Source organism: Stegodyphus dumicola, chromosome 1 (genome assembly GCF_044657685.1).
Source record: "Stegodyphus dumicola isolate Sdum_Otavi_A_Nest chromosome 1, ASM4465768v1".
Lineage (NCBI taxonomy): Eukaryota > Metazoa > Arthropoda > Arachnida > Araneae > Eresidae > Stegodyphus > Stegodyphus dumicola.
In genome coordinates, this window is record NC_140768.1 from 29,123,273 (window position 1) to 29,144,160 (window position 20,888).

Below are 20,888 nucleotides of genomic sequence, written 5' to 3' on the forward strand. Positions count from 1 at the left end.
TATTCTATGTTATTTACAATGTCATTCTGTAACATTTCATTAAACTAGTTTTCCTTCCAGATCTCTGGAAGGAACCAGAATTGAATAAAGCTCCTGTTTTGATGCAGTACAGATGAAAAAGAAAAAAGATTGTTGTATATTCCGGGAGCTGCTATTGTAACCAATTTCTTTCTTTTAAAATTTTCTAGTTTCTAGCTAAGTTATGATTGTTAAAGGTTGGCCTCGCGTTAGTTTCTAGAGCTAAAAGTTTTCAACAAGGTCGTTTTAGACCTCAGTTTCAAACTAATTAACTCTGGCGGGAAGTATGTAAGGATCTTAAGTTTTACTAACGTTTATTTTATTTTAAATCTTTACTATCACTTCTTATTTTCTACTTCCGGCCAGAATTATAAGCGTGAAGGAGTTTATGCAAAGTTGTCTGGCGAACGCCAAGTATTTAAGTGTGGTCTTTTTGCCAAGCAGAAGAGAGGAAGCCGTGAGTTCGAAGCAGGCCGCTTACCTTAGAAGTTACGCAGTTGCTACTTTGCCTTCCAGGCCAGAGGTTTTAATCCTCTTGATAAATTAAACGTATTGTAGTGTTCACAGTCTCTGTGCTACATACGCTTTCTGTTATTATAAGGCCAATCTTATTCTAAAGTTAAATTAGAGTTTAGTTTTATTTTGATATCTTTTAAGTTAGACCCCGAGTGGAGGGTCATTGTATTCCGAAGTACGGAAGTCATTGTATATAAAGAAAAAAATAAAGGGTTTTGTATACCCTTCGTCTGTATCCTGTCTACTTACTACAATTAGTGAACATAGCTTTAGTAAGCTCTCTGTTCTAGTCAGGTCATTGTATGTTTCCGAAGAAGGCAAGAAGAAACATTGAACCTGATAATGTAGTCTACATATAATCATACATACTTTTGTTCTAAATATATTATCAAGAGAAAATAATTCAAGAGACAGTTATATATATTATGAAATGACAAACAGCTATGCAATTTCGAATGCGATTAATGGCAACAACTACCAGCGCTACCATACTGGCCCCGTATAAGCAAGCTGGCAATGTTCGTTTTCTACCATGCCTACAAACACAGATACGTCCATCATGATTTTATACGCACAATCAAGATTCATCTGAAAAGACAAAGTGATGCTACTTCTGTATCCAGTGTCTCCGGCATGCCTGTCTCTGACACAGCGTCAAGGGAAGCAGCAAAAATCGTCGCCGTCCTGACAAGTAATGGTGCTCCAGACATCGTCGCACAGTTCGTACACACATTTATCGTTCTCTGCAAGAGCCAGGTTCCTGATTCAGGGTACGTAGCCTGCCTATTCGATCTCGCAAAGCCAAGTGCATGCCATACTTGTCCCTCGAAAATTTGAGGCAAGCGGTCGGTGGAATACTGTAGGAAATTCAGTATGGTTCTATTGAGATTAACGATACCATATTCAGTCATGAGATCTCTATTAACAGGAGCTGCAGTGTCAGAGAATGATAAACAATAATCTTCATAGGTCACGATTCTGCCTCGTTCGAATTCCAATAGGTACTGTTAGGAGTTTATCCAACAATAAGAACAAGAGTTTTACCTCTTTACGAGGCATGACAGAACCTTTAAGGAAACAGGCTACATTCAAATGCAATTTCCAAGTGAGAAACCTTATGCAATCTTCTCATTTATGTACCAGATAGATTGCCTGACTGATACCTGATCTGCATGTGCTTGAATGTTAATCATTTGTGCATGTCGTAGTGCCTTTGATGCAAATTTGATGTTTGTTGCGTGCCGCTTTCACGGTGTGGCAATTTTAATGGCCAGCAGTCTGTTTAGCAGAAACATTTATGCCTTCGTTTTGTGTATGATAGATTTACGGAAGATAAAACTTTTAATTTAGATGTATTTTTCTCTGGCTTGGCCAAAATATAATTAATATAGATAATATAATTAATTCCAGGTACTTAGACTTCTGCTGACTAGAATTTTAAATATTTATCGAGTCTCCGTAACTGGAATTACATTACATATTTAATTTACAGATCCTTTGCAAAAATTTGATATCCGACCCCACCTCTTAAAACAATAGTTTCAAACTTGACAATGCATGGCGAGAAATATTTAGTAAATATAATTACAAATTGACTGAATTTTTCTGTTTGAATCATACGTTTTGTAAGCAAATTACATTCTCGTATAAGCATTGTTCTTAGAAGAAAACTCTAAAACGTACTTACGCGATTACTTCACACTTTGGTCTGTCTACTGGTTGTAGTGATGAGTTCTGTATGGCTGTCTCCAAGACCATGCTTGGCTGTTCTTGCGATGACTTTCGTAGGGGAATATTCCTGAAGTAATGTGGGCTGGAGAGAGAGCTCTTGTGAAAGGGGTGGTGTAGGAGGTGTATTCTGAAGCAGAGCTACCCCTGATGCAGTCTGTGTATTTAAAACAAATAATGCAATATTCAATATTTATATTAGCCTACTATAATTTGAAAAAACAATAGTTTCAATAACAATAATTTCGGTACTTCCCAATTTGTAACGTACCCTCATAAATGTGGCATATTTAATGTAACTAGGATCAAAATTGTTGTTATAGTATATGATTTTTAGACGCGCCATTTTGGCCAATTAAAAATTGTTCGAAGGTGGATCCAAAAAGGTTACAAGCATCAGCATTTAAAAATTATTATTGTGGAGGGAATAATTTATTCGCATACTGTAGACAGATGACACCAGTTGTCCTGAAGAGATTATGCAGGTAGGTAGAGTAAGTTCGTAGAGACGTCAGAGCAATTGAAATAGCAAACCATTTAGATACGTGGTCTCACTTGGAGGTGCGAGCCGTGACTCGTTTCCTGAGAGAGATCTAGAGCTTGGCCATACCGTTACTACTGATCGTTATTGTGCCACTTAGAGAAGGTTACATGAAGCCATCCGACCCAAACGCCCTGGAATCTTGACTGATAGTGTCAATCTCCTGCATGGCAATGCTCGGCACCATACTGCTTACCAAACTCAAACATTGCTACAAATGTTTAATTGAGAAGTCTGGAGTCAACACCATATAGCTCAGGTTTAGCACCCAGTGACTATTTTCCATTTCCGAAATTGAAGGAACATTTGTCTGGAGTGCGATTCTCTTCAGATAATGATGTGAAAATAGTCATCGAGAACTAGCTCGATGGGCAGAGATGTGATTTCTACAAAGCCGGGTTAAACAAGTTGGTCCTGCGTCCATATAAATGCTTGGAATTGGTGATTTTGTGAGCAAATGATAGGCAAGTATGCCTCCTAATTCTGTTTTGTATTTTCTGTCTATTTTTAATAAATAATTTTTATTACTCTTTTAACTTTATTTTTGGATCCATCCTCGTATAACCTTTAATAATAAAAATAAATGACTACGGAACAAATAAACAAAAACTAAAAATATGACTACGGAATAAATAAACAAGCATTGAAAATCATTTTATAGTAAGAGATGCGATACACGTTTTGGAAACATTTACTGTATTTACGTATACCACTACAGATATTAACAAAGAAATATTACTCACTAGTGCGCTTCTAGAATAATCAGGAGAGAGAATCCCTGGCCCTCCATCAACAGAAGATGTCCTCCAATGAAGACCATCCCCACAAAGGTCATCATCGTCTTCTACTGCTCCTTCTTTCAAAGGCGCTATGAAGCCAACAGAAAATCAAATTAACGACACTGCTGCAAGAAATAATTTACATTGATTCTAAAATAAATTTATTTCTTACATTTTTCTACTTATGATTCTGGCCAAACTCTGGATCTATTGACTTGCATTGCTGGTACATTTCTGTTAATAGAATTATATGCGCATGCCGAAGTTGTGTGCAATGCAAATTTGTACAACTCTCAATTTGTTTTTAGCGAAAAGAGATCTATGTGTACATAGCAGGAACAAGAGTTAACACACGCCACCCAACCGGGATAGTGGTTATCGAGCTGATTGCCGTGCATGAATATTTGTAAATGTATAGTGTCTGTACGACATGGGGGCAATATAAATATGCAGTGAGCCGAAAGTCCTCTCGAGAGTTTGATGGTAAAGGAAGAGGGGTGCAAAACCCTCGGACCCCTCCCTCCGGGGTGCTCTCTGTCAAAATAGGTGCAGAACTGCCACCTATATCCTGTTCAAGACTATTGCCAACAACAAGCGCAATGTTGCCTCCTTGCCACGATGAATTCCATAGGCTTGTTCTGACGTTACTGTCAGACAAGTGAGATAAGTCACAGCAACAACAATAACAGAGTTAATACTTTAAACGGTACACATATAATATTCATTATATATAAAATAGTTTTTTTATTCATGTAGCTTTGTCTGTCTTTAGGAACGTCGCCATTTTGTTAGATTCCGCACCAACAATTATGACTGGCGCTTAGTGGCGCCCCGTCAACAGAAAACTACCGCATGATTTATAACATACATCTCAGCAAATACTCTTATGTTTAATGTTGTTCCAAATGTCCAACTGCGGTATGATAGCTTCCCCGCAAGGCGGGTTTAGGGTTGTCAGAAAATGGCAATTGAAGGAAGGGCTGCCGTATCTGGCGAGAATCGCTCATTTGGCGGGATTTGGCTACAAAACTGGCGATATGCCATAGAAGGATGGAGAACCTTTTAGAAAGAATTCTTACCGATTTTGTCCAGAACGTTCTCTTAAGGCAGCCCAAAAGTTATATAAACATTATCTGCGCGTAGTTGCAATGTCTAGTTTAGACTGAGTGTAAAGTCAGCCAGTGAGATTCAGTCAGGGAGAGTCTAGTTTAGTCAGTCAGTCAATGTCTCGTTTATCGAGTTGATCGCGAGTTAATGCCTCGTCGAATTTTATGTTGAGTGTGTTGAGCTTCGAGGACGACCGAACCGAGTCAGTAGCTGTACTCTAGTGCTTATTGTCGAGTGTATCGCGAATTTTAGCGTGGAGAGTCTCTAGAGTACTTAGCTTTCTGAGAACGACTGGACCGAGTCGGGATCTGTACTCTGGTGCTTTGCTGTGAAACTGTCTCCACCGTAACTTGAAGGCTGTGACTGCTGATTGTTTCAGCGTCCTTTCCAACGACTGTAAACGTGTTTTTGGAGATGTCCTGAGTAATACTGGCTAATAAATTGTGTTTTCATTCTTGATGAAGTGTTGCCGTCAATCATTCCAAATCCACTAGCACGTGCAAAAACTCAATAAGGTATCTAATATACGAGCTATATACGCTAAACATACAAAGCAAAAGGACCTTTTGTCTCAGCGTTTTTAGATCATTGAGTCTGTTTGACTGTCACTTACTTCTGAACTTCAGAGTTTGAAGTTCTCTCTAATTATGTCTGGAAATAAAGTAGTGCCTGTGCTTGAATCGTAAAATATAATTCAAGGATTTGCAGTGCAGACAATATTCATTATTGATAGTAATACTCGATTTCAGCCGCATTAGCATTTATGCAAACTTTCCCATGTTAGTCAAATATTCCCCGCAGGTTACTTCTCTTTCATTTAAAAGATAAGCTCTGATTGCACGCAAGGTAGTTTAAATACATATGGGAAGTTTCCCATTTAAATTGCAATTGTAAACTAAAGGCAAATGTTGCAGACAAATATCGATTATCGAAACTCTTTATAATTAATGAAGAAAGCTCGCATTTAATAGACACGTGTGGTAGGCAAATATTGATTGCATTAGAAAAGTTACATAATTAATAAGGTGATCTGTCTTTTAAATATCATTTACATGAACAGCAATAATTATGCATTAACTGCATGTTACTTATATGTAAGATGAATGTTTTCACTTTAGAACTTTGTGCGCTCGTAATTAATTAGGTAAACTAAAAGTCATATGTAAAAACCTTATGACTTAAATCTTTTAGTTTTTTAATAATTTGTAGAGTCCCTTACTCTTTTTGTCTAAGATGAACGTCGAGGAACTCAGTGAACTGTATAGCGACTTATCGCTGAGTTCAAACAACTAAAACATAGACTCGAGAAATGTTAAAATACCCCTTATTTCACTCAAAATAAGAATAACAGTCGGCCCCTTCTCGGGCTTACAAGAAGCCTCTACTCGGGCTTGAAATCAGAATAAGAATTTAGGAACTAAACTATAATTAACTGAAGGAGATTTAGCCGAATCTAAACACAAGTATCTAACGTAGATGCCCTTAAATTAAATTAGCGGCGAATATCAATAGAGTGTCTTAACCCTAAGGCAAACAGACACTACTGAGGATTCTTAGCACTCTTTATCAAAGTAAGTCGAACCTTCCTTAAATACGTCTTCTAGCTCATTTGCACTAAATGAGCTTCTAAAAACTCAGTTTGATAGAGAGTTGTAAATGGAAACAAGAATTATTAATATAAAAGGCCTTTAAAATTTGAATAACTGTTATAGTCTTTCATTATTTGTTCAGGCATTAAGGTAAAAGTCTTAATACTGTATCCGAGATGTCACACGAGTACGTATATTCGGGGTATAGATTTAATTTTCAAAACTATGTACAACGAAAGATGTTGCTAATGTGATTGTAGTTAATATATTTTATCATAATTTCTTTTGCATTAATAACTGTAATATTTGAGTTCGCTTTCACAAGTGGCCAAGCGGTAAAGTTACTGATATATTAAACTGAGATCACGTGTAAGCAAAGGCTGGCTGAAAGGGTACCCACTTGTGTAACCTAGATATGAGGACATTTCGAAAAGTAAAGATACAATGACTCATATTCCTTAAAAAAAAAAAAAAAAAAAAAAAAAAAAAAATAGAAAACATCAGTTACATCTTATTAACTGGATTATTTATTATTTTTCGACATAATCACCCCCGTTATCCATACATTTGTTAAGTCGGTGCACAAGCTTTTGTATCCCACAGTCATAGAAGGTTGCCGCCTGTTGGAACCCAGCGCGCTCACAATTTCCTGTACCCTAACTTGACAGTCACAACTTTATAAAGAGTTGTCATTGACACTTCCGTTATGATCTGATGCAATTCTTTCAATTTGAGACGTCTATTCGCACGAATTGCTTCCTCTGTTCTCTGAAGAAGAGCATCAGAGATCACAGATAGCCGACCTGTTCTTTATTCGTCATGAACATCGGTCCTACCTTCAGAGAAATGACGACACCATTTCGTTATTTTTTGTCAATTCCTAATGTTCCCATAAACAGAAACAGTTTCTTTGTGAATATCCGCTGGTCGCTGACCTTTTGCATGAAGAAAACGTATGACAGAGCGCACTTCGCATTTGGCGGGATTCTGAAGCGGCGCAGCCATTTTAAACACGACCTACTCCAACCAGAATTAACTTTGCAACGCCGAACGACAGCGAGGAGAAAGCTAACGGTTCAAGGTTAACACCTGTGTTGCCAACTTGCTCACCAAAACTTTTATTTTCCTCTGGCGTACGGTGTACTTTACTTCGACGAAATGCCCTCGTACGAAAATGCCCTCGTACAAGTCATTTTCCTTTAAGAAGATCCTCCACGAAAGTTCCTTAGAAAGGAACTCATTTCTAACGGCTTGGCACTTGCCGGTTTAACATTCAATGGGGAATGACAGAACTCATAATTCATTCCACATTCTTATTACTGAGAGCACTTGCTTAAAATGCTCCACAGGGGGTGTCGATATTACATGGGAGGTAAGAGATTTTTTATATCATTTTCATATTGATATTCATTTTACCATTTTTACATATCATGTGTATATTTCATTTATATTATTCTGAGATTGCGACTACTGGTATGCACCGCCTTCTTTTACAGCATAAGAGATGACGTAAGCATAAGAGAATAAGAGAACTCAGCATAAGAGAGTTCGTACTAGTCGATTACTAGGGTTATTTCCACTTATTACTACACTTTTCGAGCCAGTAACGCTTCTAAACAAACGACTTTGTTTCTTACTGTGAATGTATTACATAAAAGTGTAATGTAATGTAATAGACGAGACTGCTGAAACCTTGCTTATACGCCTTGCTTATAATCGACCACATGGTTAACGCAGCCCGTTCATCCCAGACAAACAAAAATACAGTTAAAAATTAAAACAGAAATACAGTCAAAAACATCAACGCAAAATTCCCAGTATTGTTCTGTTGTCATTTATAAAGTTCATCAAAGCCTTTGCAAATCTAAGCTCTTTATTGCGGCAGCAGAATTCCTTTATGTTACTATGATTTTCCCTAACATAAGGTGTATAGTTAAGTATTAACTTAAAGGTGCATAATTGCTTTTTGTTGAGGGCTGAAAGGCCGATATATAAAATCGTTTAACACTGGTAGTTCGACCTGGTTTCGATTCCGGGCGAACGCCTGGCTGCAGGAGCATTTTCATGATTTTCCTTACGTGTAACTTAGCTGCAAGCCAGTTTCCCTCAAAAGACCTCCAAGAAGGCATCCCTTCTTTAGGCTTTCCAAATTTTGCCGTAAACAGACAAGCCAAACAAATATTCGACTGCTTTCATTAAGAAGCTCATTATACGTTGTTAAACAAGCATTTGCTAAGAAACTTTATGTTTTTTTTTTTGTGATTTTATCTCATTTGGTTGATAGTAACATCAGAATAAGCCCATGAATTTCATCGTTACAAGGAGTGCAAGATTTCGCCTGTCGTTGGCAAGAGCCTTGAGCATTGTCTGGTGGGAGGCAGTATGACTTTACTCAGTTCCGACCTCAAGTTTGATGGAGAGCACCCCGGGGATGAGGGTCCGAGGGTCTTCATTCCCTCTTTCTTTCCCTACCACTAATCTCCCGAGAAGACTTTCGGCCCGCCGCCGCATATTTAGCGTACCTCTATGCCGCACAGACACTATACAAGTATCCACGCCTTCTCTGAGATTTGAACTCGGGCCCTTTGGTAAGCCAGTCAGCGTTACTAGCCACTATCCTGGTTGCACAGCAAGAAACTTTATTGTACAGGTGAAAGAATACAGGTATTTTATTATTATTTAGAAGTTGTAAAATAAATATTTCAGTGTGGTATGCTAATATATTTTTTATCTAATGCTTAATTAAATCTAATTGTTAAAAATTACATTTTTATCACTCTGGCTTACCAGGTATGATGTCAGGGCATTTTTCCTCTCCTGCACAGCTACAGGACTTCCATTCATCATCAGTATCTTTCCTCAGTGGAGTTTGACATCTAAAATCAGATAAAAACAAAAGGTTACTTATTTGACATAAAAGTAGTAAAAGTCTTCCTTGATTTACTATACTTCAGATGTTCTTTCTAATAAGAGTTTCACACGCTATACATTAATTACTAAAAATAACTTGCTATATTATCAAACATTAAAAATTTAAATGCTTTAGTTGTCATTATTAATAGGTTTTTATTAAAAATTATTGGCGTCATTTTTAATTTAGCATTAGATTGCTCATCAAGTTCTGTAATGAAATCTACCTTTATACACGAGTAAATAGCAAGCATGACTGAAGAATTTCACCGAACCAATGATTAGATGTGTAAATTGTTACTTTATTGTTTAAAAACAGTTAATCAGAGCTTAGTTAGACAGTGTCATTCAACTTCAGTAATTACATATAGGTTGTTAATTTTAGTGAAGAAAGTTTTTTTTTTTGTAGAAATGTTCGAGATTATTAATATGTGTATCTCAATTAACAGCAATGTTCCTTTAGGAAAGGGTTTCTTAAACTGTGGGCTGCGACTCCCACCTGCAACAGGGGGGGACACTCTTTTTTACAAAACGAATTGCAAAACTCATTTAAAATTGATTCAAAAGAGATTTTTGAGTGGGGTCTGTACGTATGTATCTCGCACAACTCAAAAAACGAGTAACCTCAGAACGTTAAAATTTTGTATACTGGACTGTTATACCATGTAGTTGTGCGTCTTTTTTTTTGGCTGTGATCCAGAGGTATATAAATAAATATACGTATATACGTATATATGTATACGTGTATGTCCGAAATATCTTCCAAATACTCTTATTTCTGACTTACACCGGTAAATGTCGACATTCACCATGTACTAATGGTGAATGTTGAACATATAAGAACAGTATATTTTCTTCTCTGTAATTCAGTCACGAAAAAACGCACTTGAGATTTAAAATAAGAACTTAAGAAAATAAGAACTTAAAGCACACAGTTCATTCAAAATGAGAAAGGAAAATAATAGAAGTTAAAAACTTATTTATTCATACAGTACGTTTTAAATGAAAAAATAAAATAATAGTAATAAATAACTTTCTAAATTATGTGATTCAAATCTTATTTATTGCATCAACTTGAACTATTATGACACTTTATGACCTCTCTTTTCGACCTACACCAGAGCATATCTGTGATTGTCGACATACACCGGTCCGAATGTACAAGAATGTAATGCAACATTCCATCTCTCACCGACGTATTTGTTGAATGTTGACATTCTCCGGTGAAAGTCGACATTCTCCAATTTCGGTCTTTCACGGTAACATATGTACAGGTACTAGGTTCAGTGAGCTCAGTATTTTGATTCATATATATGTGGGTAAATTGCGCATTTTCCCTTTAAGAATGATTGAATTATGTTGTTCTTATCTTCCGGTTAAGGTTTTTTATGTCTTTAGTTAATCTGCATGCAATATTTGTAGACTTATCAACAATTTAAAAGTTGTTTAATTGCAACTAAGCGTATTTTTCTTTACTCTAACAGCCATATGTATTTATATGTGAAACGGCAAAATAGTGAATTAGAATTTTCTGCATCTTCAGTGTCTTTTTGCCGAGTAGGATCAAAAAGAAACTTTTAGTTTTGTGTGCACCGAAAAATCTGCCGTTTTGCCTGCTTGGCTGAAATGCTTGTTTTGCATAGAAACTGTAATTTGAATTTTAAAAATGTTTTTTTAATTGTTTTAACTGTATATGGTGTTATATGTTTTTCTATATCTTTCAAATTTTAATGAAAATATTTTAAGTTTTTATGTATTTTTGTCTTGCCGCGAAGTGAGAATTGAATTGAACGAAAGATATATCTGTAATGAAATTCGAGGAAATAAGTTTAAATGAAGTGCAGGAAAAAATGCGTATAATTTAATATTCCGTATAAGGAAGTCGCGTGGTGTGCACATCAGCTTTTTAAAATTATTTTGAAAAGTGAGAGAGAGAACAGCTCAAATAAATGGTTCTTAACTCCTTTATTTTGTTCATTGTTCCTCTTCAGATGATAGAACATCGTTATTTCACGTCTTCTTAGACTTTCATTTTCTATTTTTTATTTTTTTTTAATTCAGATGATGCATTGTAAATAATTTAAACCAACATACAATCAAAAATATTTTACTCTAATTTATCATAAATATGCATATAGATTTCATTTTTAAAATTTACCATATGTCCAAATATATTAGAATGATTTTAAAATATATAGATGCTGTGAACATATGCTTTTTAAAATTAAGAAACCAAATACAAAACGCCTCGAGTTCCACGAAGTATTTCACGAACGAAATATTATTAACTTACAGATGTAAGTTAATAACTAATAGTACAAAGAGATACAATTCAACAATAAAAACATAATATCTAGGTTTAGAGAAAGCAAAGAAAAATATAAAATGCAAATGCTATTATAATAAAAATGGTTAAATATACCATGAATAATTAAATTATGTTAATACTCTTATAAAAGAAAATAAAACAACTTAATAATACGATAATAATAAAATGAAATAATACTTATAAATAATACGGTTATAAAGAAAAAAAAATATACATAAACAATACCATATATCAATACATAATCAACCATATATCAACGTACCATATATCAACGTACCATACTATATATCAACGTAATCATACATAGATAATACGCAAAATGATACAATGACATATAAAAGATCTAATCAAATCATATAAATAAAAATATTAAAATTTCAAACAACAATTGAAGTCGTGCAAGAATGTAAAGGCTTCGGAGCTCCTAACAAGATCGTAGAAAACAAGAGGCCAGAAAATACAAAGCTGCCCTAAACTCACTTTAAATGCACTTCTGGCACTCGCATGTAACCAATAAATAATGAAATAAAGTAATACAATGTAATAAAGTAATAGTAAAAATGTAATAAGGTAATAATAATGTAATAAAGTAATAGAAATGTAATAAAGTAATACAATGTAATAAAGTAATAATAATGTAATAAAGTAATAATAATAATGTAATAAAGTAATACAATGTAATAAAGTAATAATAATAATGTAATAAAGTAATACAATGTAATAAAGTAATACAATGTAATAAAGTAATACAATGTAATAAAGTAATAATAATGAAATAAAGTAATAATGCAATACAATGTAATAATATCTTCCACAGCATCGCCGAAAAAACGGAATATTTCGAATGTTGCAAAGGTGTAAACTTTAATGTTGAAAACTAAATAATCTGCGAATTCAAAGGACCGTTGCATAATGCTCAGTGCCAATTGTAAACAGAGTGATTAATGCTGATTTGAATCTTAAAAAGGCGAAAAAACGTTATATGCATCGTCTTTCTCCACTACTTCTCATCGAAAGCAGAACACGCTGCAGAATTCTCTATGAGAAACAAGTATTCGGATAAAAGTAGAAAAATATTTCAAGATATGTATCTTGATATTTAAATGACCGCAATAAAAGAAATTCATTTATTATCATCATCGAGAAGAAAATGTCTTGAAACACGGTACAAAGAATCTAAAGAAAGTTTTTTTTAAAGGAGTTTATCAATAACTGTTGCTGGTTTTCGATATACGAGTAACAGCAATGAAAAGTTAAGAAGAGTTCAGAAAACTGTTAGTGTCAGCTCTATATGTTATTCAGAATATATTTTATACCCAGTTGTCAGGTATAAAATACCTCTTTACCTATAGTGTAATCAATTATTAGAACTGCATCAATACAAAACAAGCAGTCTCACGTTAAAAACCCAATGTTAATGTTCTGGAAAAAGTGGAACAAGAAGCATGTATCAAGGCCATGACCTTCACTCATGTCCCTACTAAACCACTTGTGAAATTGAAATTCTCTGTTGCTTTCAGTAGCTGAGTTTCTAGTTGTGGTTGACATTCAGAACCGCTTTTTCTTTGGATTTGTGTTTCAGAAAATGATTTATCTGTATTTTGTTGGAACTGGGATATTACACACCCCACGCGCCTGTCCGCGTAAGTGTTTTTCTGACTGAATATTTAGTTCAGAAATTTATTTCTAGAGTAACAGTAAATATTTCTACTCGCAAGCGATTTTAAAGTACTTGACATTAAATTCTTAAAAATTTCTACTCGCAAGCGATTTTAAAGTACTTGACATTAAATTCTTAAAAATTTCTAACTGCATTATGGTAAAAAGAATGGCTCCCTATGAATTGGAGATGCAACGCCTGTGAGATTTATTAGAAATATTTGAAAGCGATGAAGATTGCATTTCGGAAACTGAAGATGAAACTAGGAATATTTTCTACACAGTTTTGGTTTCGAAAAAAATAAAACATAATTATCTGATGTTCCTAACAAAGGAATAACTGTTTTTATGCTTTCAACATTATATAAAGATCATACTATAGATCATAATATTGGAGAAAATAAAACTTCAGGAATTATATGTTTTTATATGACTAAAGGAGCAGTGGATATGGGGAATGAAATGTCAGCCAATTATTCATATACCAAATAACAAGAAGGTGGCCAGTGGTAATTTTCTTTCCTGTACTGAACGTTGCTGTAATAAATACTTGAATTATATTACATTCAACTGCTAATTCACCAACCAGAAACCGAAGTCTGTTTTTGAAGGACTTAGCATTACAATTAGTGAAAAAAAGTATTAAACAACGATCAGAGATTAATTCTTTACCAAGAAACTGACGTACTGCATGCAAAGCAAAAGCAGAAGTTTCGACGAAGAATTAAAACGAATACATGAAATTCGAAACAACTAAGTATGGAAGATGTGATAATTTTTTGTACTAGGGCCAAGGACAGAAGAACGTGATTGCAATGTTTAAAATGGGAAAACATTCTGTGCCAAGAACACATGAATGTATTTCGTTCAAAGTGTGAAGAAATAAAATAAGCATGGTGTATTAGAGATGCAATGAAACTTAGAGGCATGATGTTAATTTTTTTGTTATTTTCATTTATCTTAATTTTAAATCTAAGATTATTTTGGAAATTAATTTTTTGAAACCCAATTATTATTCGCATAGTTATAATACACGAGAACAAGAAAAACAGCTTTAAAACTAAATAAAACTATTTTTATCGTATTTTAAATATTGGGGTATGTGATACCCCACACGCTCGCTCTAGTAACTTTTCTTGGTGCGACTTCCGCCGGGTTAAAAAGCGAATTGTCCAGTCATCAACTTACAACCCTGCTTGGACTTATGTTCAAGAGGGATGGGATAAAATAGCTTTTTCGATGCTAAAAAAACGGCTTTATAGTCTTTGAAACTACGCTTAGAAACATAGTGAAGCTATAAGGGTAATCAAATGGAGCATTTAAAACACAAAAGCTTTAGGTTATATGTTTTTGTAAATACAATAAAAATCGTCTAAAACATGTGTGACCAGCCTCTGAAATTCTTAGTAGCATCGTATCTTTATGTATACTTCTAGTATTATTCATCAAAACAGTTTCCTGTGATCAAAGCTAGCAAAGCATATTTTTGAATGCGTGAAAAAGAACAATATCTTTACATAAATTTATATTTATTATGTAAATCGAGAAGACGTGTATGAGGTATGAACATTTACAGACATTATAAGTGCATCCATAGTAAAATTATGCATCGAATGCCCTTAAAGTACAAGTAAAAATATAAAACATTGTTATTAGATTTTATTAACGTCACAAATTAATCTGAAATTAAGGTCTTTCACATTTTCAAATATCATGAGCTACTAATGAAATATTTCAATCGCAAAGAAATTCCTTCTTTGGAATGGATTTTTACACTCTGAATGGAAAAGGAATGAAATTAAATTAGAAATTTCATTTTCTTACATCATCTTTGGAGCTCATTATCGAACAACGCAAATAAAAACAAGAAAACTGCCAGAAAAAATTTGCATTTTATTGAATATGGCAGGCAGTTTTCCTCCAAACAATATCATATTATTTTAACAAGAAAAAAATTAAGTTTTTAATAAAAAAATCCCTTTTTATAAAATATGTTATGAAATAATAACTTACTTATCGTCCTTTGATGCGTCTTGATTAGCTAAGCAAAGAGAAAAGAAAAATAAAATGCTTATTAAATTTCACTTTTACTGGAAGTATACGAATACAAATTATTAAATATAATTGATTATTTTTTTTCAAGATAATGTTGTTCAAATGATAATATAACAGAAAATGTGTCGTAGATTATTGGTTCACACAGATCGTTGACCAAAGCAATGGTTCACACGTTGCAGAAAGCTGAATAAAGTCACAAGAATTTCTCAGAATTATGTTACAGTTATATATCTTTACGGCTTATGCGATTATTTTACCAAACTTGAAAATTATTTTCTCTGTTGTAATTATTTTTAATATTGTTTGAAAACGTTTGCTTCGACATCCTGCTTCTAAGACACAAGATTAAATTTGTTAAATAAAATTAATTATAACATCATCCAGATAATTTTTACGCTTTTAATTGATTTTTTCTTCTCTGTCGTAAAGTCATAACAAAACAAACACGCCAAATAATAAAATTTAAGGACGCTGTAGCAACACGTATAAGCGTAATATGCGTGCAATTGTAAAATTGTAGGATTATATAGGGTGGGTATCATAAAAGTGACCCTATTCAGATCCCCGTAGAACCCGTTCTGCCTACCGGATTTTGATGAAATTTGGTGTATACGTTATATGGACTATGAGGAAAAAGATTTCGGCAATAAAAAAATAGTTCAAATTTTTACCAGCAGATGGCAGTTTTCAAAAATTCCTTACGCAAACTAGTCAAACCTATAAAAAGACTTGACAGTAAGAGCCAGAATATTATTCTGCTTTTATCATCGTTAATCATTCCCTTAGAGAAGAAAGATCGAGCTTTACTGGTAAAACTGTTTTATCAGAACGGCAGCAATATCTTAATTGCATTGCATGAATTAAAAGATATTGCGAGAAAGGCCCATGTCGAGGAATGGTTTGAAGAAGATGATTATGAAATGTTTTTATTGTAGAAATCGTTTCCCCGTGTTCCACATAACATATGCCAAATTTCATCAAAATTCAATAAATAGAACAGGTTCTAGAGAGGTCTGAATAGGGTCACTTTAATTATAACCACCCTGTAGTTTCGAAGGTTAAATAGAGCCTCCTTCTTCAACTACAAGAGTGAAAATGATCTTCGGCCAATATGCACTCACGTGTCACCTGACACTAACAGACAGAATATTAGAGAAAGTTCAGCCTCTACTGATTCTACTCTGTTATACTCTGTGAAGAGCTTGTAGGGTTTATATTTATTTTAACTAACATTTATTTTAAGCTATCTTTCCTGTCAAGCCTTTACTTTCCCCTGGAATTGCCAATGCCAGAGTATGTAAATTTTAGTAGAACGAGCAGAGTATTCAAATTTTTAGCACAAGTAATTGAGTTTAAATAGAAGGGAAGCGAGATTGTAAGTGTGCTTCTTGAATCACGAGCGGGAAGGTTGCTTGGTAGAAAGTTTAAGAACCGCGCGTTTCGGCCTGTGTGCCTATTTCGACAGTTCGTTGAATCTTTCAAATTCTTAATCAGAAAGTTTGCTGAATCTCAGCTGTATGTTAGAACGCTGTTAAGATAGTTACGATTATAGAGCCTCGTAGATAGTGACTTCGTTAGTTATTCATCCTGTCATGTATTCTTAGTTGTACTTTTCTATTTTTGTTTAACCGCCGGGTCGGCATAGTTTCTGAGCGTCGAGTGAACGCAACTGTGATTTCTAAAGTGAAATAAAAAGGGAGTTAAAACCTTCTTAAGAGTCTGTGTAATTTCCAGTTCATAGCAGTCACTACTACTATTGCTGAAAAGTTGGGGGCCTCCCAACATCAGAAGCTGAACGAAGATTTTTGTGGAATTTTCCAGAGCTGTGAAGTGTTCCTATTCAATAAAATAAACTTTATCAAGCTATAGTCATCTTTTACAGCAACATATTGCTACGAAATGCTCAGCCGCGGTAAGACAGCTTCCCCGCAAAGTGGGTTTAAGGTTGCCAGAAAATGGCAATAATGGTTGCCATACTTGGCGCGAAACCGCCCATTTGGTGAGATAATTGGGGAAATTCAGTACACTAATGAAAAACATTCTGGGACGAATTCTTACCGGTGTGGCCCAGAATGTTCTCGAAGGCAGGACAAAAAGCTATATAAACCCTGCTTGTACGCGATGTAGCAGTCTATCGAGTGTCTCGTCAGTGGATCGTGAAGTGCATCGACAGTGGGCATCGCTGAGTCTAGTCAGCCGAGCTAGTATCCGTCTAGTATCTAGTGTCGAGTTGGTCGTCGATAGTATCGCGAATTGGTGCATCGAGAGTGTGCGTCGTTGGAATATCGAGTGCATCGCGAGTTGTAGTGTAGTCTCGAGTGCATCTCGAGAGTACGTAGAGTTACGAGAACGAGCAAACCGAGTCGGGAGCTGCAATGTAGTGCTTTGTCGTGAAGCTGGGTTCAACGTTATAGCCTGTTAGCCTGAAGGCTATGTGGCTGATTGTTTCAGCGTGTTTATAGTAGTTTTTCAACGTCTGTGAACGTGTTTTTGGAGCTATCCTGAGTAATAATGGCTAAATAAATTCTGTGTCACTTCATCAAGTGTTGTCGTTAATCACAATCACATGAAATCCACGAACCGTAAGGAACGCAACAATATATATATCGTAATATGGTTTGTTTGCGTGTACCGAGACTATAAAAATTGCAAAAGGTTGCTGTACTTTCAGCTGCTCTTTGTCAGTACATGAGTACAAATTATACTATCGAATATATGAATTTTATTCCGATTTTCATATATTTTGAGTACAAATTATAGTATCGAATTTATCCATTTTATTTCGATTTTCATATATTTTGAGTACATATTATTTTAAGTACAAATAATTCATATACAAGGTTATCCAAATTAAACTTCCCCAACTCAGAGGCCTGTGCAGAGTGTTGTATGGGTCATAATGTGATGAAATTTTAAAAAACAGACACTTAAGGTCATGCGCTCGAGATTTATTACACAAAAAAAATTAGTACAAGAAGTTGCCAATAGGTGGCGCTGTAACACTAGTAATGTGCATATTGCAGCAGCGTGATTTGCAGAAATAAAGCTTCTGCGCAACGTATCCAAAAGACGAGCCCTACAAAAGTGGAAGACAGGCCTTGCACAGGCAGTTGTTTCCAGCTCGCTGATGCACAATGGCGACTTTGAAAGACAAAGCTAAAAGTGAACTTAGTGAAACTTTTCTACCAGAATGAAGAGAACTCCTGTGCTGCGATAAGAGCATTCCGTCGGCTGAAGATCTTATGCCGAAGACCAATGACACCACGCGCTCTACCAGACATGATGAAGAAGTTCGAAAGAACGGGACAGCTGGGAATTTTACCAGGTAGAGGACGACAGGTTGTGGAATCTGCACGCGTAAAAGACGTTGCTTTGGCGGTCGTGGACCCCACTAGCCAATTGCCACATGGTGTTGTCAGTGTGCCAACTGTTTCTCGTGCTGTTGATATGCCCTATACGACCGTCTGGCGTGTGATGCGTCGAATCCTCGGTTATTTTCCTTACAAAATCCATAGTCGTCATCAGCTGTCCGACGGGGATCCTGTAGTTCGGGAAACATTTGCGTTGCACTTCCTTGCCAGAATGGAAGTCGATGCTGCTTGGCCTTAGAACATCCTTTGGACGGATGCGGCCCATTTTCACCTGAATGGTCAAGTGAATACGCACAACTGCCGCATTTGGGCAAGTGAAACCCCGCGCGCAATCCATCAAGTGCCCTTGAACCCTCCAAAGGTTACTGCATGGTGCGGTTTCACTGCAACATTCGTCATTGGGCCTTATTTTCTTGAAGAGGTGACTCCAACAGGGTTCAAAACCTGCTTTGTCACAGGAAAAATGTATCAGAACATCTTGACAACGTTTGTGATCCCTGTACTGCAACAAGTGGCCGCCTCCAGGACACGATATTTATGCAGGATTGTGCACCTCCCCATATTTTTCGTGGCGTTCAACAGGTGTTACGGGCAACTTTTACCGAAGCACGTGTGATCAGCCGCTGTTTCCCTACAGCTTGGCCTCCCCGCTCGCCTGATTTCACGCCATGCGACTTTTGGTTATGGGGATTCTTAAAGGATCGGGTCTACCAAGAACACCCAGCGACCTTGGCACATCTGAAAGACGCAATTATTCGACATGTTCGTGGAATTCATGTGGACTTTCGTTCGTTGTGGAACGCTGTGGGACACACTGCTTTGCGAATGGAAAGAGCTGTGGAGAACCACGGCACACATATAGAACATTTGTAGAATGTCTTCTTGATCTGCAGCGCCACCTATCGGCAACTTCTTGTACTAATTTTTTTGTTTAATAAATTTCGAGCGCATGATCTGAAGTGTCTGTTTTTAAAATTTCTTCACATTATGACCCATACAACACTGTGCACAGGCCTCTGAGTTGGGGAAGTTTAATTTGGATAAACTATGTCGGAAAAATAAGATTACAGAGGCAAGTCCATTTAACATTGAGTACATGGGTATCTCGGTCATTGGCGAGATATCGCCAAGATGGCAACGGTTCTGACGTTTATTTTGTTGCCATATATGACAAAAAATCACTAAAAGTCGCCAAACTTGGCGATCATTTGCGAAATTTTGGTCCGGTCCTTGTATCACCGTAATACGTATTGTAACTGAATAAATGCAATTGATTACTGTATTATTTGCAACAGTAATTCGACACTCATATTGCCTTCCAGTAATTTCGAGAAGCAGAAAGTACTATAAATATCTCCGCTGGTGGTTGAAAACTATATAAAGCCGGAGAGAGAGTATTCGCTCTCAGTTGCTTAATTGTTATTGTTGTGAGTTTTTAGTTCAGCGTGAACTGAAATACCACACCAGGTTAGCTTTTTCTTTAGATGCGCTTTACACTGCGTTGTGTTTAAAGTTATCAGTTGAAGTGTAACTACTGATTGCGTTCTCTGATACTGTGAACACCTATACGAATATTTCTGTGAAAAATTCTAGAACTTTGAAGTGTTTATTTTGATGAAATAAAATTTAGCAACCTATCATCGTTACCTGTGTGCATTGAATCTATTACGAGCCAGTGCACAGGCAACAATATATACATGATACACTCGAATACATTCATTCAACTTCATGAGGTTGCTGCCATTTTAGGTAAAATTTCTTTTCAGATAAATCACTGGAACCATTTTTGACCTTAAAAGCAGAAATAAATGTATACCACACTGATAAAGATTTATTTTATTACAATGTATTTACATATCTATATTATTTACAATAATTCACGAATTTTTTTCAAGCCATTTCTTTCAATGCTTATAAGTAACTATCACAAGTAACTCTTTGACTAGTCGCATGCATAAAATTCTCCCGACAAAATTTAACTTTTGAATACTTTTATATGCAGTAACATGATCAAACTTAATTTTCACAACAGAATATATAGTTGACCTCGAATACATAAAACAGGTCGGTAGAGGAGGTAATGAATATTATTAGTATTCAGGATATACTGATTCAATGCTTTTTCATCGAAAGTTTCAGTTAATTCGCGGTTTTAGTTCAGTTTATTCTAGTATGACACAGAAAAATTAATTGAGTTTGAATTATAGATTTGACATGTGAATCCAAATTTAAAATTTGATATTGAGCACATAAATAAGCGTTACTGCAACCAATATGCTTGTG

The 20,888-nt window shown here is 35.4% G+C and overlaps 1 protein-coding gene across 1 annotated transcript in view; it reads right to left on the reverse strand.

Annotated features, from left to right (window-relative positions):
* Positions 1-20,888, reverse strand: part of LOC118197178 (synaptogenesis protein syg-2-like) — a 289,538-nt gene that overhangs the window by 10,362 nt on the left and 258,288 nt on the right. Inside the window, exons 9-12 of the mRNA XM_085817873.1 lie at positions 15,190-15,217; positions 9,066-9,154; positions 3,547-3,671; positions 2,222-2,419 (exon numbers count right to left, since the gene is read on the reverse strand). Of these exons, the coding sequence (XP_085673999.1) occupies positions 2,231-2,419; positions 3,547-3,671; positions 9,066-9,154; positions 15,190-15,217 (431 nt within the window). The 3' untranslated portion in view covers positions 2,222-2,230. The remainder of the gene's footprint in view (positions 1-2,221; positions 2,420-3,546; positions 3,672-9,065; positions 9,155-15,189; positions 15,218-20,888) is intronic.